This window comes from Coregonus lavaretus (assembly GCF_964263955.1).
Source record: "Coregonus lavaretus genome assembly, chromosome: 14".
In the NCBI taxonomy this organism is placed as follows: domain Eukaryota; kingdom Metazoa; phylum Chordata; class Actinopteri; order Salmoniformes; family Salmonidae; genus Coregonus; species Coregonus lavaretus.
In genome coordinates, this window is record NC_140001.1 from 32,015,385 (window position 1) to 32,040,131 (window position 24,747).

At 41.9% G+C, this 24,747-nt stretch overlaps 1 protein-coding gene across 4 annotated transcripts in view; it reads right to left on the reverse strand.

Annotated features, from left to right (window-relative positions):
• LOC311141297 (solute carrier family 23 member 2-like) overlaps positions 1-24,747 on the reverse strand; it is a 72,945-nt gene that overhangs the window by 23,473 nt on the left and 24,725 nt on the right. Inside the window, exons 2-5 of one of the 4 annotated variants that reach the window (XM_084176589.1) lie at positions 10,060-10,108; positions 8,318-8,517; positions 4,006-4,104; positions 3,418-3,531 (exon numbers count right to left, since the gene is read on the reverse strand). In XM_084176589.1, the coding sequence (XP_084032715.1) occupies positions 3,418-3,531; positions 4,006-4,104; positions 8,318-8,517; positions 10,060-10,108 (462 nt within the window). The remainder of the gene's footprint in view (positions 1-3,417; positions 3,532-4,005; positions 4,105-8,317; positions 8,518-10,059; positions 10,109-24,747) is intronic. The other 3 variants (XM_084176590.1, XM_084176591.1, XM_084176592.1) reach the window with 3 other exon arrangements.

Consider the following 24,747-nt stretch of genomic DNA (forward strand, 5'->3'; position numbering starts at 1 on the left):
GTAATTCTGTTTTAATGACAGGCCCTATAAGCACCTCTGTCATACAGTCAGTGTATCATCTCAGTAAGCTTTTTGTGCCATTTACTAGAAATCAAGTTTTTTTTGTGTGTGTGTCTTTTTATTTACAGCTTGTAGTGGCACAACCGAGGAGAATGGAAAGTGGAAAGAAGAGGTTCGGAAGAGAAGGAGGATGGAGTGTAAATCCGGTTTTGTCTAGAAGGGATACAGCTTGTCAAAAATGGACTTTCGTAGCAGGTTAGGAGGAGTAAGTTAAGGTTAGGAAAATAATTAGGGTTAGCTAAAATGCTAAACTAATTCTACTTTTGACGTCAATTTAATTCCATGGTGAAATGTGTCTGATTTGCATACTAGTAACATGATTGATAGTGACATTTCAGTATTTATTGTTTGACTGTTGTAACACTTACTTGTTCATTCTGAGTGAAAAATTAAACATCACACTTGGTGTAAATATTTTTAGTATGCATTCACCATCACGTACTTGAAATGATAGTGAAAACTTGACTTAGTACTTGGTGGCAATCACAGAGGTCAGACGTTTCTTGTAGTTGGCCACCAGGTTTGCACACATCTCAGGAGGGATTTTGTTCCACTCCTCTTTGCAGATCTTCTCCAAGTCATTAAGGTTTCGAGGCTGACGTTTGGCAACTCGAACCTTCAGCTCCCTCCACAGATTTTCTATGGGATTAAGGTCTGGAGACTGGCTAGGCCACTCCAGGACCTTAATGTGCTTCTTCTTGAGCCACTCCTTTGTTGCCTTGGCCGTGTGTTTTGGGTCATTGTCATGCTGGAATACCCATCCACGAACAATTTTCAATGCCTTTGCTGAGGGAAGGAGGTTCTCACTCAAGATTTGACGGTACATGGCCCCGTCCATCGTCCCTTTGATGCGGTGAAGTTGTCCTGTCCCCTTAGCAGAAAAACCACTTCCACCTCCATGTTTGATGGTGGGGATGGTGTTCCTGGGGTCATTGGCAGCATTCCTCCTCCTCCAAACACGGCGAGTTGAGTTGATGCCAAAGAGCTCTATTTTGGTCTCATCTGACCACAACACTTTCACCCAGCTCTCCTCTGAATCATTCAGATGTTCATTGAAAAACTTCAGACGGCCCTGTATATGTGCTTTCTTGAGCAGGGGGACCTTGTGTGCACTGCAGGATTTCAGTCTTTCACGGCGTAGTGTGTTACCAGTTGTTTTCTTGGTGACTATGGTCCCAGCTGCCTTGAGATCATTGACAAGATCCTCCCGTGTAGTTCTGGGCTGATTCCTCACCGTTCTCATGATCATTGCAACCCCACGAGGTGAGATCTTGCATGGAGCCCCAGGCCGAGGGAGATTGATAGTTATTTTGTGTTTCTTCCATTTGAATAATCGCACCAACTGTTGTCACCTTCTCACCAAGCTGCTTGGCGATGGTCTTGTAGCCCATTCTAGCCTTGTGTAGGTCTACAATCTTGTCCCTGACATCCTTGGAGAGCTCTTTGGTCTTGGCTATGGTGGAGAGTTTGGAATCTGATTGATTGATTGCTTCTGTGGACAGGTGTCTTTTATACAGGTACCAAACTGAGATTAGGAGCACTCCCTTTAAGAGTGTGCTCCTAATCTCAGCTCGTTACCTGTATAAAAGACACCTGGGAGCCAGAAATCTTTCTGATTGAGAGGGGGTCAAATACTTATTTCCCTCATTAAAATGCAAATCACTTTATAACATTTTTGACATGCGTTTTTCTGGATTTTTATGTTGTTATTCTGTCTCTCACTGTTCAAATAAACCTACCATTAAAATTATAGACTGATCATGTCTTTGTCAGTGGGCAAACGTACAAAATCAGCAGGGGATCAAATACTTTTTTCCCCTCACTGTAGGTAGTTTTCTGACCGGATACTTTTTTTACTCTTACTTGAGTAGTTTCTTAAGGCAAATTATTAGTAAATTACAATCTACTGTAAGTAACAGTACTTTTACTTAAGTACAGATTTTCAGTACTCTACCCACCTCTGCAAATTATACATAGCCCAACTATAAAATGTGGGCGAGCATCCACACTGGAGGAAAGTTTATCGTTCTACAGTAGGCCTACATCTGTCAATCAACTGATGGCCCAAATCAGCTCATCAATTTAGCCAGGGAAACACAAACAGTAGATTATCGTTTTTCACACCTTTCATTATGTGACTATCGATAGGCTGTCGGGTAGCCAATAGGAATATAATAAAATAACAAGGGGCCTATTGCAACCATCGATGGCACAAGATTATCGCCAACTGAGGTCTCGTTAAACCATCAATATGCGCCAAATTCACCCGCACAGCTGATCTCAATTGCAAGCATTATTGGTCACCTCTACCACTCCCTAATAGATGACATCTGTGTTACCTTAGTCAGAGATCTGTATATAATGACAAGATGCTCATGTCTTCGCCCAATGGGAGTCGTCCCAAAGGCGGTAAGGCAGGTGACAAGCTTAGGTCTGCATATTAAGCCAATTGAAACGCATTGGGCTTATTTTGGCGAGAGTGAGCCTTCTCGCTTTGCCTCTTCCTCTCTGCCTTAGTCCTGCTTGTCTTTCAAGATATGTTCGCCTTCAGGTTGGTTTTGTCATCGAAACAATTTGGTCCTTTTTGAACAGACTAAGGGCGATTTATCTATTTTACAAGCATTCTGTACAATAGAAATAAAGTATTTCCTCATTTAGACACTTGTATGTCGTAGCCTAGTGGAGACCAATAACCATATTGTGTTATTCATCTATATAAAATGACGGTAGTTGATGTGTATGGCTGCATCTCAGATACATTTTTGTACATTTAAGTGTTGCAGTAATACAACCTAGGCCTATAGCATGCGCGAGCGAGAACATTATTTTAAGATAGCGAGCCCTGATCCCAATGACTCGACTGCCCCCGAATGGAGAGAAAGAGAACTGCTCGTTTTTTGCCAATCACAAGACTAATTTAAATTTCCTGATGCCTCTGAAAAATTATACGCAACGAAAGACCGATCAAGTTAAAGAGCAGACATCTGTAAGACGCTTTTCTACTTACCCAGAGTCAAATGAACTTGTGGATACCATGTTTATGTCTCTGCATGCAGTAGTTAGAGATACTTTCGAGAGCCAATGCTAATTAGCATTAGCACAATGACTGGAAGTATACAGGTACGCTATGTAGACTTCCAGTCATTGCGCTAATACTAGTTAGCATTGGCTCGCAAAACTACTTCTAACTTCCTTCATACTGCACACAGAGACATACAAATGGTATCCACGAGTTCATCTGCCTTTCAAAAACGGCTTGTTTGCCAGAATCTCACAATATCCTTTTAAAGGTAACCCAGAGGTACCAAGGGGGGGGTGTTTGTGTGTATGTTATGTGTGTGCTTGCATGCGTCTCACCTGTAAGCCCAGGAATATACACAGGTACCAGGGAGGAGTGTCTTCAATGGTGTAGATCATGTCCATTCGCCTGGCATTCATGTCTGCACTGTCCAACGTCTCCGACATGGAACTCTACACACACACACACACACACACACACAAAAGTTGAGAACTATAGATGTACACCCTTAAACACCACAGGGTATATGGTCTCTGGAGTAAAGGGTTAAGACTAAGTGTTAGTCTAAGTGTAGTTTAGTGTTACAGGTAGTAATCTCTATGTGAGTGTGTGTGCCTGAGGGAGGTAAAACCTGAATCCAACCACTCTTGGGGCTGTCATTAAAGCATTAGTTACTGACATGAGTCACAGGTAGTAGGATGAATTATAGGCTGTGTCCCAAATGGCACCCTATTCCCAATTTAGTGCACTACTTTTGACCAGAGCCCATAGTCACAGGCTGATGATGTCACAGCCACATGTCCAGACAGAGGGGGAGGAGTGGGGAGCGGAGGATTCAGAATGAAAGAGAGAAAGACAAAGATTCAGCAAGAGAGTTTAGTAATGAAGAAAGACTAGGGAGGTAGGGATTTAGAAAGGTAGAGTACCCTTTCTCCTCCCTGGTTCTCTTTAGTGTAGACGGCCATCAGCTCAGTATCTTCAGTGTCCTGCTCTCCAGCGGCCTGTCCCACTCCATTCACCACCACCTACCGTACAGACAGATACATGTCAATACTTTATCCATCTACAAGACAGTACATACACAGACATTGTAATTACCAAGAACTGACAATGTCATTATTACGGTCTTACTCACAACAACATGTATTTCAGACGCTTTAACTGTAGGTCTACAACACGGCAATGAAGGAGGAGCGGTACAGAACATATAATGCAGAACGTATAATGCATGTTTACAATTCATATAATAGAAAGTGCTATGGTGGGTTTGTTGCATTCTAAACTTTTGAATGAAGTGTTACGCTCATACACTGTGCATTTGCAGTGATAGTCTGTTTTGGCAGGGCAAAAACGCTCCCTTAAGTATTTTGCAAACAGTTCACACACACTATCTAAAGTAACACAACTAACACACTCGTGTACGCACAAGTGTGTGTATCTGCAAGAGAGAGTACATTTCAAGGAAAGCAAAGCAAGGACATTGATAATGCTTGGGTAAGGTAAACTAAACTACCAGACCGAACACAGAAGGACAGCCTGGGTGTTGCTTTGGGGGCCTTTGCACCTCATCTTTATAAAAAGGATCCAGGGGAATACAGGGCCATAAGTAAATTAGTTCCTTCATTAGTCCATGCATTGGTCTATTTATCACGCTGACGGACACACATACGCTCTAGGGATCCAGGGTGTATGTGTGTGTGTCGTATCCTGTTTGATGTTGTGTTCTCTGTCTGTGACTCGGTTAGCAAATTATAGATAAAGGTCACGAACACACACACACATTCATTTGATTTGAGGATGCGTCTTTGCATTCTTTCATCCGTCTTTGCATCTCGCCTGTCAGGCATGGAAAATAACAAAATACTTTTGTTCAGACTCAAATGTCATCGGCATTAAACTGTGTGTGTTTATGTGTGTGTGTGTGTGTGTGTTTATGTGTGTGTGTGTGTGTGTGTGTGTGTGAGAGAGGGAGAGGGAGAGGGAGAGAACCTTTCCTGGGGCCACATCACATTTTATCCTACTGCCCATTTTTCACTAGCTTGTAAAGATCATTTCTGACAGAGCAGACATCAGATGAGAGACCTTAGAATGAACTGAATATTAGGTTCTAGACAATGGATTCTAAATGAAAGATGATACATTATACAGTCTGTTCTTGATATGTTTTTCGGTTGGTCTGTCTGTCTGTCTCTATGTCTGTCATTTGTATTAATGGACATTAGTTAATGTCCCAGGACATCACAAAACTAGTAACCTTGGGAAGACATGCAGGGAGAGCGCTATGGTGGGGAGAGCAAGGTGGGGATTAAGAAAGAAAGAAAGAAAGAAAGAAAGAAAGAAAGAAAGAAAGAAAGAAAGAAAGAAAGAAAGAAAGAAAGAAAGAAAGAAAGAAAGAAAGAAAGAAAGAAAGAAAGAAAGAAAGAAAGAAAGAAAGAAAGAAAGAAAGAAAGAAAGAAAGAAAGAAAGAAAGAAAGAAAGAAAGAAAGAAAGAAAGAAAGAAAGAAAGAAAGAAAGAAAGAAAGAAAGAAAGAAAGAAAGAAAGAAAGAAAGAAAGAAAGAAAGAAGAAAGAAAGAAAGAAAGAAAGAAAGAAAGAAAGAAAGAAAGAAAGAAAGAAAGAAAGAAAGAAAGAAAGAAAGAAAGAAAGAAAGAAAGAAAGAAAGAAAGAAAGAAAGAAAGAAAGAAAGAAAGAAAGAAAGAAAGAAAGAAAGAAAGAAAGAAAGAAAGAAAGAAAGAAAGAAGAAGAAAGAAAGAAAGAAAGAAAGAAAGAAAGAAGGGAGGGAGGGATGTGGGACTTTTGCTGTGCAGATCATTGAGAATAGCCATTGTGTCCCTTTATCCACCTCTGTCCCATTCAAAACTAGTAACCTTGGGGAAGACATGCAGGGAGAGCGCTATGGTGGGGAGAGCAAGGTGGGGATTAAGAAAGAAAGAAAGAAAGAAAGAAAGAAAGAAAGAAAGAAAGAAAGAAAGAAAGAAAGAAAGAAAGAAAGAAAGAAAGAAAGAAAGAAAGAAAGAAAGAAAGAAAGAAAAGAAAGAAAGAAAGAAAGAAAGAAAGAAAGAAAGAAAGAAAGAAAGAAAGAAAGAAAGAAAGAAAGAAAGAAAGAAAGAAAGAAAGAAAGAAAGAAAGAAAGAAAGAAAGAAAGAAAGAAAGAAAGAAAGAAAGAAAGAAAGAAAGAAAGAAAGAAAGAAAGAAAGAAAGAAAGAAAGAAAGAAGGGAGGGAGGGATGTGGGACTTTTGCTGTGCAGATCATTGAGAATAGCCATTGTGTCCCTTTATCCACCTCTGTCCCATTCAGCCATTCAGTAACAGCAGACAGGAGCATGTGAATTTGATACTTATAATAAACAGGATATACAGTGCCTTCAGACAGTATTTACGTCCTTTGACTTTTCCCACATTTTGTTGTGTTACAGCCTGAATTTACAATGGATTAAATTGAGATTTTGTTTCACTGACCTACACACAATACCCCATAACGTCAAAGTGGAATTATGTTTTTAGACATTTGAACAAATTAATTACAAATGAAAAGCTGAAATGTCTTGAGTCAATAAGTATTCAACCCCTTTGTTATGGCAAGCCACAATAAGTTCAGGAGTAAAAATGTGCTTAACAAGTCACATAATAAGTTGGATGAACTCAATAGCAATAATAGCGTTTAACATGATTTTTGAATGACTACCTCATCTCTGTACCCCACACATACAATTATCTTTAAGGTCCCTCAGTCGAGCAGTGAATTTCAAACACAGATTCAACCACAAAGACCAATGCCTCGCAAAGAAGAGCACCTATTGATAGATGGGTAAAAAGTCCTAAGTCAGTTGCCGGAGAGGAAGGAAACCGCTCAGGGATTTCACCATGAGGCCAATGGTGACTTTAAAACAGTTACAGAATTGAATGGCTGTGATAGGAGAAAACTGAGGATGGATCAACAACATTATAGTTACTCCACAATACTAACCTAAATGACAAGAGTGAAAAGAAGGAAGCCTGTACAGAATAAAACATATTCCAAAACATGCATCCTGTTTGCAATAAGGCACTAAAGTGAAACTGCAAAAAAATGTGCTAAGATATAAACTTCATGTCCTGAATATGAAGCGTTATGTTTGGGGCAAATCCAACACAACATCACTGAGTACCACTCTTCATATTTTCAAGCATGGTGGTGGCTGCATCATGTTATGGGTATGCTTGTCATTGGCAAGGACTAGGGAGTTTTCTTAGGATCAAAATAAACAGAATAGAGCAAAGCACAGGCAAAATCCTAGAGGAAAACCTGGTTCAGTCTGCTTTCCAACAGACACTGGGAGACAAATTCACCTTTCAGCAGGACAATAACCTAAAACACAAGGCCAAATATACACTGGAGTTGCTTCCCAAGAAGACATGGAATGATCCTAAGTGGCCTAGTAACAGTTTTGACTTAAATCTATGGCAAGCCTTGAAAATGGCAGTCTAGCAATGATCAACAACCAACTTGACAGAGATTGAAGAATTTTAAAAAGAATAATGTGCAAATATTGTACAATCCAGGTGTGCAAAGCTCTTAGAGACTTACCAAGAAATACTCACAGCTGTAATTGCTGCCAAAGGTGATTCTAACATGTATTGACTCAGGGGTGTGAATACTTATGTAAATGAGATATTTCAGTATTTCATTTTCAATAAATTAGCAAACATTTCTAAAAACATGTTTTCACTTAGTAATTATGGGGTAGATGGGTGAGGTAAAAAAATATATTTAATCCATTTTGAATTCAGGCTGTAACAAAACAAAATGTGAATAAGTGAATACTTTAACGCACTACAGTTGTAAATCTCTGATGGAATCAAAAACAGGACAGGCTTTGTGTTGGAGCTTCTCAGCACAGTATCACATGCATCTGTCCATTACATTTACATTTAAGTGTGTGGCTAGGGAAAACCCTTGTTATTGTTGATTTGTGGTGTGACGTACATGAGGGGACTGTGCTGCAGCCAAGAGGGAATGGCCAGAACAAAACTGTCATGACGTGTGTGTGTGTGTGTGCATTTGTGTGTGACACTGAAGAGTGTTAAGTGATCCTAATGACAGGTCTGTGTGTATGGTGGCCTAACCCTGTCATTACAATCAATCCTCTGTTAGTATGTCAGCTTGATGAACCTTAACTGCCTAAATCCCCCTGTGCAAGCAGACACACACACAGATGCATGCAGACCGATCACATACACACACAAGTACACAGTGTACCGGAATGGGGTAGAAGTCTGCGCTGTGTTTGTTCTCCTCCTCATACTTCGCTCCTTCTCCCTCCATCGACTTAGAGGTGATATTCTTCCCCACGCCCATTCCTCTCTCCTCCCCTTCCTCCTCTTCCCTCACTCTCTCTGGTAGAAACACTGCAGATTGCGCCTTCAGCTCCCTTACATGGTCCAGGTATGTGTCATCTACTGAGAGAGAGAGAGAGAGAGAGAGAGAGAGAGAGAGAGAGAGAGAGAGAGAGAGAGAGAGAGAGAGAGAGAGAGAGAGAGAGAGAGAGAGAGAGAGAGAGAGAGAGAGAGAGAGAGAGAGGTTATTTACTATGACTTTCCTGAGTGTGCCCATGAGGCCTTCTAGACTAGAGTTTTACAGTAGGTACTGTACTATGTAGAGTATTTTTGGAACTGGGCCCTTTGCTCACTGGGTCAAAAGCTCCACAGGGGTCACTGAAGCTGGGGCTGGGGCTGAAGCTGTGGCTGGCTGGGGAGCAGGGTTGGGCCTAAAACTGAGTTTATAGATAGACAGCGGTCGGGTCCTGGTTCCAGAGCCCCAGACCTGACATGAGGCACCAGTATCTGCACAGTCACCTTCTCTTCACCCCAGACTGGATCATGAGCATCAAAGGTCAGAGGTGATCCAGGACTGTGGAGAGACCTGATACTGGGATGGGCTTGGAAGACCCAGCATGAGTCCAAAATGGCACCCTATTCCCTCTATAGTGCACTACTTTTGACCAGAGCTCTATAGGCCCTGGTCAAAAGTAGTGCACTAAAAAGAGAATAGGGTGCAATTTGGGATGCATTCCCAGATGTATGCACTCACACAGTACATTCTGTCAGGGATCGACTACAAACAGAGAAGGGGGTAGGGGACAAGGGAGGAGAGAGCGTGAGAGGGATAAAGACAGGGCATTGGGGAGGGGTAGATAGGGTCGAAAGGAGAGCAGAGTAGACAGGGAAAATGAGGAGGAGAGCGAGGGATAGACAAAGGAGGAGAGAAAGAAGGAAGAGGGAGAGAAAGGGATAAAAGGCGGAGATGGGAAGGAGGAGGAGGAGGTGTGAGGGGGAGGAGGGGGAGAGAAAAGGAGAGAGGGATAGAGGGAGGGAGGGAGGTAAGTTTGTTGGTCAGGGGGTGGTGTTATTTCAACTCCACTTTACGTAAAACAAAATGTTTGGGTTGAGTCTAGCCCTGTGACTATCTGTGTCCCGGTCTCACCCTGCATGTCTATCTGTAAGTTATCTTTCACTGTCTCACCCTCACCCACTGTCTCACCCCCATGAGGCACAAGGCATTCTGTCAGACTAATACCTTTTCCTCAACACCTTCACCCCATCCCCCTGCTTTAAAAATGACAGACTAAGCCTACTCTCCAGAGAAAGCTTTTTAGTCCAGGAGTAGGCTTAATCTAGTGCCGGGAAACCAGCCCTGAGCTTCCTTCTGTCCTTACCCTTTCCTCACCCTTATTCTACCCCACCTGCACAAACCCTCTTCTCCCATCCTCCATTCTTCTACCTCCCCCCTTCTCTCTTGTGTCTGCCAGCAGTGTTGACTGCTACCCTCTTCTTCCTCCCCCCTCCTCGCCTTCTTCAGGTTTTGGGTTGGTTAATGTGTGAAGTACCCAGTTGACATCACCCCCCCACCCGTCTCCCTCCACCCCTGACCCCCCTTCCCTTTTCTAAGCCCCTCACCCCTTCCTTCCCCCGGTTAGTGTTTAATGTTGGTAAGTTTAGTACCTAGTTGACACATCCCATCGCTCCTGTCGAGCTGGGCAGCGGGGTGCATCTGTGTGGGAGGGGTGAAAGAGGGGGGAAAAGCGATAGAGAGGGGGAGAAAGAGGCGGAGAGAGACAGAGAGGAGAGAGGTGGGGGGTGGACAGGTGAGGGGTAAGGGGAGGGGGTGAGATAGTAGTTAATATGACAGCCAACATTCATTAACCGTTCATCAGTCAGGTAATTAATGAGATTGATTAATTGATTGGTTGATCTCTCTCTCTCTCTCTACACACACACACAAGAGCTTGTTACAAAGCCATAGGCCTATCACACACACCTTTTCGTGACATGTAAATAATAATAAAACACATGAGTTGGTGCCCTAACAGGCTGTCCTACAGTGGCAGTCTGTCCCATAGGCTACAGTGTTGTGTGACAGGGACTACCACAGCTCTGTTTCTCCCGGCTCAATTCATTCTGATGAGCCCCGTTTTAACACGAGGAGACACTAAAATGTGAGCCGAGCGGAGAGAGAAAGAGAGAGCGAGTCAGAGAGCGCTTGTGTGGCTGACTGACTTGCACACCATTACTACCCCCAGGGCATGGAAACCACGGAAACAACATCAAGGGCTCTTCACATGGGCCAGAGAGAGCGTCCACCATGAGAAAGAGAGATACAGAGAGAGACATGGAGCTGATGTCTTCGTGTTGACAATAATTCATCTCCCCTCTCTTCAAACCCTGGATTCTGAAGGGTACACATTTCAGTGTGTGTGTGTGTGTGTGTGTGTGTGTGTGAGAGTTATATGACTCCTCAGCCATTGCAGTTCCAGAAAAAAAATAGTGAAATTTACAAGAGTAGGAAATCAGAACTTTACAGAAGCACCTAGAATAACCTCATGTTCAATCTATTTATTGTCCTATGAACACAGTCCTATAACAACAAAAATACAACTTCTTTATCAGAAGCACATACCCTGTGGACTAGAATGTGTGGAGAGACGGAGTGGGTAAAAGAGAAACAGAGAGCGTGAGAGGTACACAGAAATAGAAAAAGACAGAGACAGAAAGAGAGGGGAACAGAGAGAGAGGAGAAAGACACGTGCAACGCTAACTTTAACCCTACCCAGTATACCCTTGATTGGCAGTGCTGGCTACATCACCATGGTAACCTGAGCTGTGTTCCACTGTGATGTAAGATTCCACTTGAGGAGGAACACAATCCCTGCCCACCAGATGTGTGTGTGTATGTGTGTGTGTGTGTGTGTGTGTGTATCCCAGTCCACCAGATGTTTGTCCACAGCTAAGCATGGCCAGGTCTTCGCAAGAACGATAAATTGTTATGCTTAGACTAGCCAACAATCTACAACAAATGTCAGAGAGCTAAGCAACCTAGGCCTAGGGGCCTATTCATCAGAGGCTTCTGCTGGTACTTTTCTATTCAGAAACCAAATAGTTAACCTATGATCTTACCGGTCTTTGATCTGCCCTTATACAATCTCTTACTAGGGATGTGAGAGGGACATAACAGTCAAACTAAGTGCATTTTCACACAGTTCTGAGCCAGGGGTTTCCAGCCTTTTCTAGCACGAGAGCTACTTTTAAGAAATTAAACGTCACGAGCTACTCATTTTTTAAAACGTTCAAATAGGCACATTCTTCTCTTCTGTCAATATACCTGGTAAAATAATGGTTAACAACCATTTATTTTTCCTGGTTTGGGATTATTTTCTCTCTGTTTTTTACTCTCAATATTACAATTATTCATAGAGAAACAACAAAAATGTATGTTCTTAGTCCATGTCAATGCTTAAATCACACCAGAAGACAATTTTTTAGGTCTGGGGAAAAAAAACGAACACTTGAATTTTTTTGTGTAGTTCCCCTTTAATTGTCAGATATTGTGTTACGTTCGGCTTTTTAAGCCAATAGTGGCTAACCACGGTTGGGATAATGTCAAATGTGGCTTTGATTGGATAGTAGCCAGGAGCTTTATATTTAGGACAGTTTGCGATGGAACAAATACAAAAATGCATGTACATTCAGAATTACTTGAATCAGAGTTCGATTATTTGTTACATTGTATTTTTTTTCATTTGGTCCGGTTGGTTTCACATTGCCAAATGTCAAACAAACTAAAATGCCTACACAAAACTGTGTTCATGGAAGTCATTTGTTTATTGGAGAAAAATGCTCACATTAAAATCCATCTATCTTGTGTGTCACAAACTTCATATTACTTTCGCTTTGGTCTTCCAACAACATGCGGGAGGAACTGCGCTCTAACTGCGACATGACTACGCTATATCGCCGGTATAGCCCCGGTCCAGTCTCCCCTAATCTGCATCGGATGTGATCATAGATGCGCTGCTTGCTCCTCACTGAATGCTTCGTAGATATGAAATGATGGTACTGTGTGCATTTCATCAATTACTCTCAGTCAAACAACCAATAATAATGCCCGCTTCTGGTTATTTTCCCGTGTTTGGTCCGGACTGCGTTCTCGCCTGCAGCGAACCGCACCATGGTACAAATGGAATCCGACCGAGGCCAGTCTTTTTGAGTGAGCCACGGTGCGTTGTTTAGTGCGCTCCCGAGTGCAGATAGTCTTCACACCGAGGGGGGGGGGACGCCCCAGATTTCGGAAAAAACGCTCCAAACCAATTTGGTATGAAAGCCTAACTCTACACAATAGTATTGATTTGTAACTATGCAGCTTTGCTGCTTCTCCGTTTCCTCGCCATCGCTCTTCCATCACTCCTGCATCTCTATCTCCTCTCACTCTGACAATTTTCTATTAACCAATTTGGTATGAAAGCCTAACTCTACACAATAGTATTGATTTGTAACTATGCAGCTTTGCTGCTTCTCCGTTTCCTCGCCATCGCTCTTCCATCACTCCTGCATCTCTATCTCCTCTCACTCTGACAATTTTCTATTAGCCTCAAACTTCAACCCCCCCCCCCCCCCCCCCCCCCCGCAAAGCGTGGGCACTCTTCTCGTCAATAATAATCTGTAACACTCACTAGCAACAGAAACAGACCGTTTCAATTGAACAAGAGTCAAGACTACAGCATTTATTTTATGTACTGTTGCTGGAGACCGATCTATTAAAACACTAAATACTCTTAACCTTTGAGATACAGAACAGAGGCAACACGGCCAACTCTACTTTGTTGAAAATTCTAACAAAAGTAGTTGAAGAGAAGAGTGACAGAGTGGAATCGCGACGCCTCCCTCCTTAGAGGGGATAAGAGCTATTGGCTGTAAATCTCTCTGGTCCTTTTCATTACAGCAGCTGTGGCTGGTGTTGCAATTCATTAGTTGACTCTGTGGGGACCCCGCCTGTCACTCTGAGTCTGGGGATTAAAGAATGCCGACACCCCAGGAAGGCCTATTAAACCATGTTAATGCTCCACCGCTATACAGCCCATCACAAAGAGCTTAAATACTAATAAAACATGGTTATGTTTAAACCTTCTATACAGTACACCTACAACACAAAAGGGCTAAAATACTAAAGAAAGACAGCAGGCAGAAAGGATGTGTGTGTGTAGTGTATTGTAACAGAGCATCTATCCATGAAATCCAAGTCCATATTTTACAGTACACACAGACTAAGCACCGCTCACTCCAAACACTAACACAGTGGAGTTGACTAAACACTATATTCACATGGTAACCATGGTTCTATCAATGTAAAGAATCCAAACATGCATTCTTGTTGCACAACACGGGATAGAATGGTTTTGAGTTCATATGAATCCCCCCTGGGTAAATTGGTGTAATTGTAGTTAAATGTATTATATTCTACTGTAGGGCCCTGGGTATTACAGCGCAAGGTTATTATAGTAAATGAAAACAATTTAGTAAATGAAAATACAATAATTAACAAACCCGTTTGAAAAACTCCAACTATACTGAAACTATCATCTTTGACTCCAAAACGAACTAAAATAAAATAAAAACCATTATGAATGATGTTAAATTATGTTCAGCTTTTTTCTCTGATGGGATTTTCAAGCTTCTGAATCTGGCGGGTCACATTGAGATTGACTTTATAATTTTAAGGTAGACTCAGCGTGATGGCGCTGCCATGAGCAGCACTGCAGATATTGGGCGCGATTGAGTGGTAAGGCTAAAGCAACCGACTGTAGAAGCAAGTTGAGGCAGCTGAAAGTCAAACAGCAAGGCTCAGATGAACATGGCAGTGTTTGCATTGTTAATAAAACATATTTTTTTTATAATGTCGAAATAAACATGTATCTAACCCTCAAATCACACAATCACAAACTGAAATCATAATATAATACATTTACATTTTCGTCATTTAGCAGACGCTCTTATCCAGAGCGACTTACAGGAGCAATTAGGGTTAAGTGCCTTGCTTAAGGGCACAGACAGATTTTTCACCTAGTCGGCTCGGGGATTAGAACCAGCGACCTTTCGGTTACTGGCACAACGCTCTTACCCACTAAGCTACCTGCCGCCATACAATATGTTTACACATTGTACAATCAATTAGTGAGAGAAAGCCTCAAATATCACATTTATTTGTATATATCCTCTGTACACATAAATCACAGCAAATTGGTTCCTGTATCAGTCATGTCTTTGGTCACATTTGCATGGGACAAACAAAAACGAATGGTTGAAACTAAAGCCTGTGGTCCTCTGTAGCTCAGCTGGTAGAGCACGGCGCTTGTAACGCCAAAGTAGTGGGTTCGATCCCCGGGACCACCCATACACAAAAAATGTATGCACGCATGACTGTAAGTCGCTTTGGATAAAAGCGTCTGCTAAATGGCATATTATTATTATTATTATTATTATTATTACAATGCAGGCAATTGCTGCAGGATTAAGTTGGTGAAGAGCAACTGCAGAAACTTGCAGACGACTGCAGTCAAAACTTCCTGACATTTGATCACATTTTTGTTAAATTCATGAAGTTGACATGTAGGCGCCAGTCTGGCAATTTTTATCCCCAGAATTCAACACACTTTGAAAGATTGTGACCAACGATGGTCACGGACTTGACAAAAGTGATCAGTTCGAACGCGCCCATTGGTTGTTTGCGGAAATTGACCCACTACTACTGTTTACTTCGTGCATCTATGTAATCTCATTTAGTCTACCTTTAAACCTAACCTGACCTATGACCTGACCCATCACCTTATGCATTACTGCCCCTATACAACACAAATGACTCCTAGCCTCCCACACATAGGTTACTAACACAAACTAAATAATATAAAAACGAAATAGAAATGTTTTGATAAAACTTCAACTAATTAAAAGTGTAAAGTAGATCTGAAAACTAACTGAAAAACAGAATTTCAAAAAACATCTTTAAAACTAATAAAAAACACAAAACTATAATAACCTTGTTACTGAGGGGTACATCAAACACCAGGAGAAACAAACAAACAGTCTCCTCACTGAGACAGAGTTGACTTACTGTAATTCATAAGAACCATTACAGCAAGTTACTACAAGCCTAACTGGTGAGTAAGGAAAGGTTAGGTTTGTTTGTTCTCTTAATTATGCAGTAACACAGTGGTGTTCAGGCATATTGCCAGGTAACTAGGTTAAAAACACTTAAGACATATTAAGACACCTAAAGCCCTGTGGATCCATTGTTCTGTTAGTCCGAAGTAAATCTTCAAAGCCAGACCCACGCCTCTGCTCTCCGTGTGGGCTCCAATTACCACAGTCAGGATATACAGTGGGGAGAACAAGTATTTGATAACCTGCAAAATCAGCAGTGTTTCCTACTTACAAAGCATGTAGAGGTCTGTAATTTTTATCATAGGTACACTTCAACTGTGAGAGACAGAATCTAAAACAAAAATGCAGAAAATCACATTGTATGATTTTTAAGTAATTCATTTGCATTTTATTGCATGACATAAGTATTTGATCACCTACCAACCAGTAAGAATTCCGGCTCTCACAGACCTGTTAGTTTTTCTTTAAGAAGCCCTCCTGTTCTCCACTCATTACCTGTATTAACTGCACCTGTTTGAACTCGTTACCTGTATAAAAGACACCTGTCCACACACTCAATCAAACAGACTCCAACCTCTCCACAATGGCCAAGACCAGAGAGCTGTGTAAGGACATCAGGGATACAATTGTAGACCTGCACAAGGCTGAGATGGGCTACAGGACAATAGGCAAGCAGCTTGGTGAGAAGGCAACAACTGTTGGCGCAATTATTAGAAAATGGAAGAAGTTCAAGATGACGGTCAATCACCCTCGGTCTGGGGCTCCATGCAAGATCTCACCTCGTGGGGCATCAATGATCATGAGGAAGGTGAGGGATCAGCCCAGAACTACACGGCAGGACCTGGTCAATGACCTGAAGAGAGCTGGGACCACAGTCTCAAAGAAAACCATTAGTAACACACTACGCCGTCATGGATTAAAATCCTGCAGCGCACGCAAGGTCCCCCTGCTCAAGCCAGCGCATGTCTAGGCCCGTCTGAAGTTTGCCAATGACCATCTGGATGATCCAGAGGAGGAATGGGAGAAGGTCATGTGGTCTGATGAGACAAAAATAGAGCTTTTTGGTCTAAACTCCACTCGCTGTGTTTGGAGGAAGAAGAAGGATGAGTACAACCTCAAGAACACCATCCCAACCGTGAAGCATGGAGGTGTAAACATAATTATTTGGGGATGCTTTTCTGCAAAGGGGACAGGACGACTGCACCGTATTGAGGGGAGGATGGATGGGGCCATGTATCGCAAGATCTTGGCCAACAACCTCCTTCCCTCAGTAAGAGCATTGAAGATGGGTCGTGGCTGGGTCTTCCAGCATGACAACGACCCGAAACACACAGCCAGGGCAACTAAGGAGTGGCTCAGCCAGTCTCCAGACCTGAACCCAATAGAACATCTTTGGAGGGAGCTGAAAGTCCGTATTGCCCAGCGACAGCCCTGAAACCTGAAGGATCTGGAGAAGGTCTGTATGAAGGAGTGGGCCAAAATCCCTGCTGCAGTGTGTGCAAACCTGGTCAAGACCTACAGGAAACGTATGATCTCTGTAATTGCAAACAAAGGTTTCTGTCCCAAATATTAAGTTCTGCTTTTCTGATGTATCAAATACTTATGTCATGCAATAAAATGCAAATAAATTACTTAAAAATCATACAAATGTGATTTTCTGGATTTTTGTTTTAGATTCCGTATCTCACAGTTTAAGTGTACCTATGATAAGAATTACAGACCTCTACATGCTTTGTAAGTAGGAAAACCTGCAAAATCGGCAGTGTATCAAATACTTGTTCTGCCCACTGTACATCTACCTCTGCTACTTTAAAGAATGACCAAACGACATTAAATTAGATGTGCTGCTAACTGGATTTAAGATTTCAGGGATTAAGTTACTGCACTTACAGTATTGTAAGAGAATGGAGCATAGAGCACCTGTTAATAGACATATAGTGCATTCGGAAAGTATTCAGACCCCTTGACTTTTTCCACATTTTGTTATATTACAGCCTTATTCTAAATGGATGAAATTGTTTTTTTCCCCCTCATCAATCTACGCACTATACCCCATAATCACACAGCGAAAACAGATTTTTAGAAATGTTAGCAAATGTATTAAAAAGAAAGAAACAGAAATACCTTATTTCCATAAGTATTCAGACCCTTTGCTATGAGACTCGAAATTGAGCTCAGGTGCATCTTGTTTCCATTGATCATCCTTGAGATGTTTTTACAACTTGATTGGAGTCCACTTGTGGTAAATTCAATTGATTGGACATGATTTGGAAAGGCACTCACCTGTCTATATAAAAGGTCCCACAGTTGGCAGTGCATGTCAGAGCAAAAACCAAGCCATGAGGTTAAAGGAATTGTCCGTAGAGCTCCGAGACAGGATTGTGTCGAGGCAAAACATTTCTGCAGCATTGAAGGTCCCCAAGAACACAATGGCCTCAATCATTCTTAAATTGAAGAAGTCTGGAACCACCAAGACTCTTCCTAGAGCTGGTCGCCCGGCCAAACTGAGCAATCGGGGGAGAAGGGCCTTGGTCAGGGAGGTGACCAAGAACACCATGGTCACTCTGACAGAGCACCAGAGTTCCTCTGTGGAGATGGGAGAACCTTCCAGAAGGACAACCATCTCTGCAGCACTCCACCAATCAGACCTTTATGGTAGAGTGGGCAGACGGAAGCCACTCCTCAGTAAAAGGCACGACAGCCCGCTTGGAGTTTGCCAAAATACACCTAAAGAACTCTCAGACCATGAGAAACAAGATTCTCTGGTCTGATGAAACCAAGGTTAAACTCTTTGGCCTGAATGCCAAGCGTCACGTCTGGAGGAAACCTGGCACCATCCCTACGGTGAAGCATGGTGGAAGCAGCATCATGCTGTGGGGATGTTTTTCAGAGGCAGGGACTGCGAGACTAGTCAGGATTGAGGGAAAGATGAATGGAGCAAAGTACAGAGAGATCCTTGATGAAAACCTGCTCAAGAGCGCTCAGGACCTCAGACTGGGGCGAAGGTTCACCTTCCAACAGGACAACGACCCTAAGCACACAACCAAGACAACGCAGGAGTGGCTTCGGGACAAGTCTCTCAATGTCCTTGAGTGGCCCAGCCAGAGCCCGGACTTGAACCTGATCGAACATCTCTGGAGAGACCTGAAAATAGTTGTGCTCCCCATCCAACCTGACAGAGCTTGAGAGGATCTGCAGAGAAGAATGGGAGAAACTCTCCAAATACATGTGTGCCAAGCTTGTAGCGTCATACCCAAGAAGATTTGAGGCTGTAATCACTGCCAAAGGTGCTTCAACAAAGTACTGAGTAAAGATTTTTTTTATTGTTTACATTTTTTGCGAACATTTCTAAAAACCTGTTTTTGCTTTGTTATTATGGGGTATTGTGTGTAGATTGATGAGAATATTTGTTTATTTTTTAAATCAAATTTAGAATAAAGCTGTAACATAACAAAATGTGGAAAAAGTCAAGGGGTCTGAATACCTTCCGAATGCACTGTATATACAAACGTTCTTTCCATGACATAGACTGACCAGGCGAATCCAGGTGAAAGCTATGATCCCTTATTGATGTCACTTGTTAAATCCACTTCAAATCAGTCTAGATGAAGGGGAGGAGACAGGTTAAAGAAGGATTTTTAAGCCTTGAGACAATTGAGACATGGATTGTGTATGTGTGCCATTCAGAGGTTGAATGGACAAGACAAAATATTTAAGTGCCTTTGAACGGGGTGCCAGGCGCACCAGTTTGTGTCAAGAACTGTAATGCTGCTGGGTTTTTCCTCGCTCAACAGTTTCCTGTGTTTCAAGAATGGTCCACCAACCAAAGGACATCCAGCCAACTTGACATTACTGTGGGGTGCATTGGAGTCAACATGGGCCAGCATAGGGGGTGCAACTCAATATTAGGAAGCTGTTCTTAAAATGTTTTGTACACTCAGTGACATACACTGAACATAAACACAACATGTAAAGTGTTGGTCCCATGTTTCATGAGCTGAAATAAAAGATTCCAGAAATTTTCCATATGCACAAAAAGCTTATTTCTCTCAAAGGTTGTGCACACATTTGTTTACATCCCTGTTAGTGAGCATTTCTCCTTTGCCAAGATAATACATCCACCTAACAGGTGTGGCATTTCAAGAAGCTGATTAAACAGCATGGTCATTACACAGGTGCACCTTGTGCTGGGACAATAAAAGGCCACTCTAAAATGTGCCGTTTTGTCACACAACACAATGCCACAGATGTCGAGGTTTGAGGGAGCGTGCAATTGGCTTGCTGACTACAAGAATGTCCACCAGAGCTGTTGCCAGAAAATGTAATATTCATTTCTCTACCATGTCGTTTTAGAGAATTTGGCAGTACGTCCAATCGGCCTCACAACCGCAGACCACGTGTAACCACGCCAGCCCAGGACCTCCACATCAGGCTTCTTCACCTGCGGGATCGTCTGAGTCCAGCCACCCGGACAGCTGATGAAACTGAGGAGTATTTCTGTCTGTAATAAAGCCCTTTTGTGGGGAAAAACTCATTCTGATTGGCTGGCTTCTCAGTGGGTGGGCCTATGCCCTCCCAGGCCCACCAATGGCTGCGCCCCTGCCCAGTCATGTGAAATCCATTGATTAGGGCCTAATACATTTATTTGAATTGACCGATTTCCTTATATGAACTGTAACTCGTAGAAATTGTTGCATGTTACGTTTATATTTTTGTTCAGTATATATTCATACTCCTTGACTTCTTCCACATTTTATTGTTTTACAGCCTGAATTCAAAATGGATTTCACACAATACCCCATAATGACAAAGTGAAAACATGTTCTTAGAAATGTTAGCAAATTTATTGAAAATGAAATACAGAAATATCTCATTTACATAAGTATTCACACCCCTGAGTCAATACATGTTAGTATCACCTTTGCCAGCAATCACAGCTGTGAGTCTGGGAAAAATTCATAATCGTGTAAATACATTCATTTTAGAGGGGGCCGGACACTTGAGTAAATGAGGGTTACAAAGTATATTGAAAGCAGGTGCTTCCACACAGGTGTGGTTTCTGAGTTAATTAAGCAATTAAAGTTATTTTGGCTACCATGGCTAGAAGAAGATATCTAAGTGAATTTGAAAGAGGGGTCTCATAGGAGCATAGGGGGTTTAAAGGGTGTGTGTGTGTGTCTCAGTCAACAGATCTCAACCCAATTTAACACTTATGGGAGATTCTGGAGCCGTGCCTGAGACAGCGTTTTCCACCACCATCAACAAAACACGAAATGATGGAATTTCTCGTGGAAGAATGGTGTCGTATCCCTCCAATTGAGTTCCAGACACTTGTAGAATCAATGCCAAGGTGTATTGAAGCTGTTAAGGTGGCTCGTGGTGGCCCAACACCCTATTAAGACACTATGTTGGTGTTTCCTTTATTTTGGCAGTTACATGTAGTTTACCCAATATGTTTTTATTAAATTTTTTACCTGAAGAGGTGATTCATTATTTTATGAGCAGAAAATCGCGGTCAAGAGGAAAAACGTCATTTCCAAAAGTTCCAAGCGGTCAAAACCATTCATGTTTTAGACCAAGGTGTCACCAAACCTGTGTTGTATTCATTACCTGTTGTAGCGAATGTTCAAAGATGCATTCTGATGCATTACAAGCAAAAAAACATGTTTACAAAAATGACAATTACGTCAATAACCGTCGTGATTTGCATGACAATTCATTGTTACCCAACATTCCATAATCATCACAGTCCTACTGCTTACACCTACCTGAAGGTTGTTTGAGACCGAAACGTTGGTCAATAGGATCTGTTAAAATTGTTGGAAGCATCAAGATTACCGCTGTGGTGGAGTTTGGTCTTCTTTTTAAATATGCTTAAATCTACCTAATGCACACAATACAGCAGAGATGGGCAACTTTGATGGGGGTGGGGGCCACAAAATTTTTTAACTCATCATGAGGGGCCGGAGTGGCTCGTGGGTCTCTGTATTGGCTTGTGGGTCTGCGTACCCCATACACATTTACCATGGGGCGTAGAGATAATGATTATATTTTAAAGCAAGTTTGCTGCAATTCTATAAATTCTGCCATGGGGCAGAGAGAAAAATTAGCAGTTTTACAGCGAATTTCCTGCAATTCTACACAGTTTGCAATAGGGTGGAGGCAAATGTTTGCAGTTTTTTTATATGATAACTGATGATCAATGGGCCCCACCCTGGTCGGTAATTCGACCATGCTTAATACAAGTTTAGATAGCTGGTGACTGGACTAATTTACCAATCAAAAAAAATTATGCTGACATGGGCGAATTGAGTGACTGCTGATGCACTACCAAATTTCGAAATTACACCTTGTGCATTCTATTATTTTAACTCTCAACAGTAAGTTGAGACCCCGACTGAGTAACAATAAATAAATACAAATATTTAAAATTGTTTGTGAAATTGGTCTGCAGGCCTACAAAAGGGGGGCCGCCAGTTGTCCATCCCTGTAATACAGGTTGCCAGACCTGTCTATGGATTTACGTACACGGAAGGACATAAAATCCTAGATTTAACCATCACTCTGGTTAGATTGTCATCTGCCTTAAGTTGTGTGTGTGTGTGTGTACTGTATGTCAAGCAGGGATGGGCACGCTTAATCGTATATCCGAACATAAGTTAGTATTCGAAAACTTGTGTAAGGAGAAAAAAAGTATAGGCCTATTTTAACAATGAATTTTTTTTTTCTAAATTAAATTAAAATATCCATTGTTACATACAAAAGATAAACCATGACAATTCAAATTCTTAATTTAATAAAACAAACGTTTTAATGTAGTATATAACGTGCACCCCATAAAAAAGACAGGTAGAGATTGTGTTTGTCTATTATGTTGAGCGGATTCACCTGATTCATTAATTTGTTACTAGGGCTGTGGCAGTCATAACATTTTGTCAGATGGTGATTGTCAAGCAAATAACTGCCGGTCTCACGGTAATTGACCGTTAATTAACATAAACACATTTAGCATCTCCTGGCTTCCACGCAAAGCCTACAAGCCACTGATTCAGACCTTTGGAACATCTACATTTTAAAAAGTCTAATAAATCCATGTAATATAGCCTACACCATCACAACAAATCCATGATTTATTTTAGACGGGTCTAAAGACACATGATATGAAGAAAATGTAGCCTATTTCAGAAGAACAGAATAGCATACTCTGGGTTGTTCTTATGTTAGGCCCTGATCTGGCTATGCCATATGGCTGTGGGCTACACTACTTCATTTAGCAGACAAGATTTGCTTAGAATTCTGTGGCATTATTTTATATTATTTTATAGTATGAAGAATACAATTGAACATAGCTGAATAAAATAAAAAGGATATTCTCTCCAAAAGATTTGAGGGAGTGCACACGTGGCTATTCTGTGTTGAGTTGCGTGCTGATGCACCTCTCACTCACATGGCTCTCAGTCACATGATCGGGTCTTTCTCACAGGCTACAAGTGAAGACAGATATCGGGGACGCAACTGTGTGCGTCCTTTTCCAATTCCAAGGCACATATTGAAGATATTGGAAGAACTATCTTCATTTACTTTTCGTCAGCCAACAAGATGAGTAGGCCTAACGAACAGCAAAAGCACTAGCCTATGTCAATCTACTATCCCCCATAGTACAAAAGTTAACCTATTCTATTCTGTGCGAGAAATAAATATTCCAAACATAGTCTGGGACAGTTGTGGGATGCGATAGATCCCAAATTAATACAACCATTTGCATCAAAAAACCTGTTTTTAGCAATGAGCCTGACGCAACAGATGAGAACATTTAGCTTAACATTTTGAAAAACTATTAGGCTATTTCTTCACATTATAAGTCACAAAAAAAAGCATTAGCCATTTCTTGTCTTAAGCTGGGCATCGTTCACAAGTGATAGGCTAATATTGTCACCCATCACACTACTCTTGATTTAATCTTGTCTTTACATATATAAAATAATATGTGTGAAATTTGTTTTGATTTAGAATCGACCATTATCATGCACCTGTCTCGAAACATGCACTTAAATAGCGAATGGAGGACTCTTTTCCGTTGGTTCATTTTCATGCCAGCCAGGTAGGCTATACTCCTGTTGTAAAGAGAAGCAATGTGCTTTATATTAGGAAAGTTGAGAAATAAATATAGTAGGCCCAGCCTATAGAAAGCTGATGGGATCCTCCTATTTTTAATAGAAGGCCATCACTCAGTTTTCTCACGCAATTGCATAGCCTATAGAAATGTTACGCAACATGAGCTCATGGGCTCTCATGAAGTGGGCTCCTGAGTGGCGCAGCGGTCTAAGGCACTGCATCTCAGTGCTAGAAGCATCACTACAGACCCTGGTTCGATTCCAGGCGCACAATTGCCAGCGTCGTCCGGGTTTGGCCGTCATTGTAAATAAGAATTTGTTGTTAACTGACTTGCCTAGCTAAATAAAGGTAAAAAAAAAAGAGATTGATTAGATTTCGAATACATTTGCATGGCAGTTAGCAAGTTTGGTAGGCTACAAATGACCATCAGCAGCATCAGAGCTTAGAGAAGCCCAATTACCATGACTAAACAGTCACGTCATGACTCGTGACCGCCGGTGTGGCGGTAATACTGTCACCGTAACAGCCCTATTTGTGACCGTTGTATTCTGGATTATAAAGGCCGCTGCTGAAGAACTAAGCATTGAAGCCTGCTTATTTACCTGCCTGCACCCCATGCTGGAATGGAATGTTATTCAGAGAAATGGAACATGTGCTTCAGTGATGACTTATTATCGGTGATCGCACTCTGAGCCACAGAAGTTATACCTCCACACTCTCTCACTATGTCTCTTTTCTTTATTTCCCTCACTCCTCTCTCTAGAGGTCAACAGAGACACGGTGTGACCCAGCACAGCAGTGTAATCTTAGTCACATGCTACCTACGGCGGGCAAATACACCACAATCCACGTCTGAGAGTTGGGTCTGACTGCGACCCGCGTCCTGGGCGGTTCTTCCCTGACCAGGCAAGAACCTCACAGGGAAAACCGGCGCAAAACCTGCCCCCTCTTTCAATTGGCTCCTGGCTACTTCCTCATTCTACGGGTCGCAGTAGCTGCTTCCTCATTCTACGGGTCACAGTAGCAGACAGTTATTGAACTCCAAAGAAAAAGAAGGTGCACTACATGACCAAAAGTATGTTG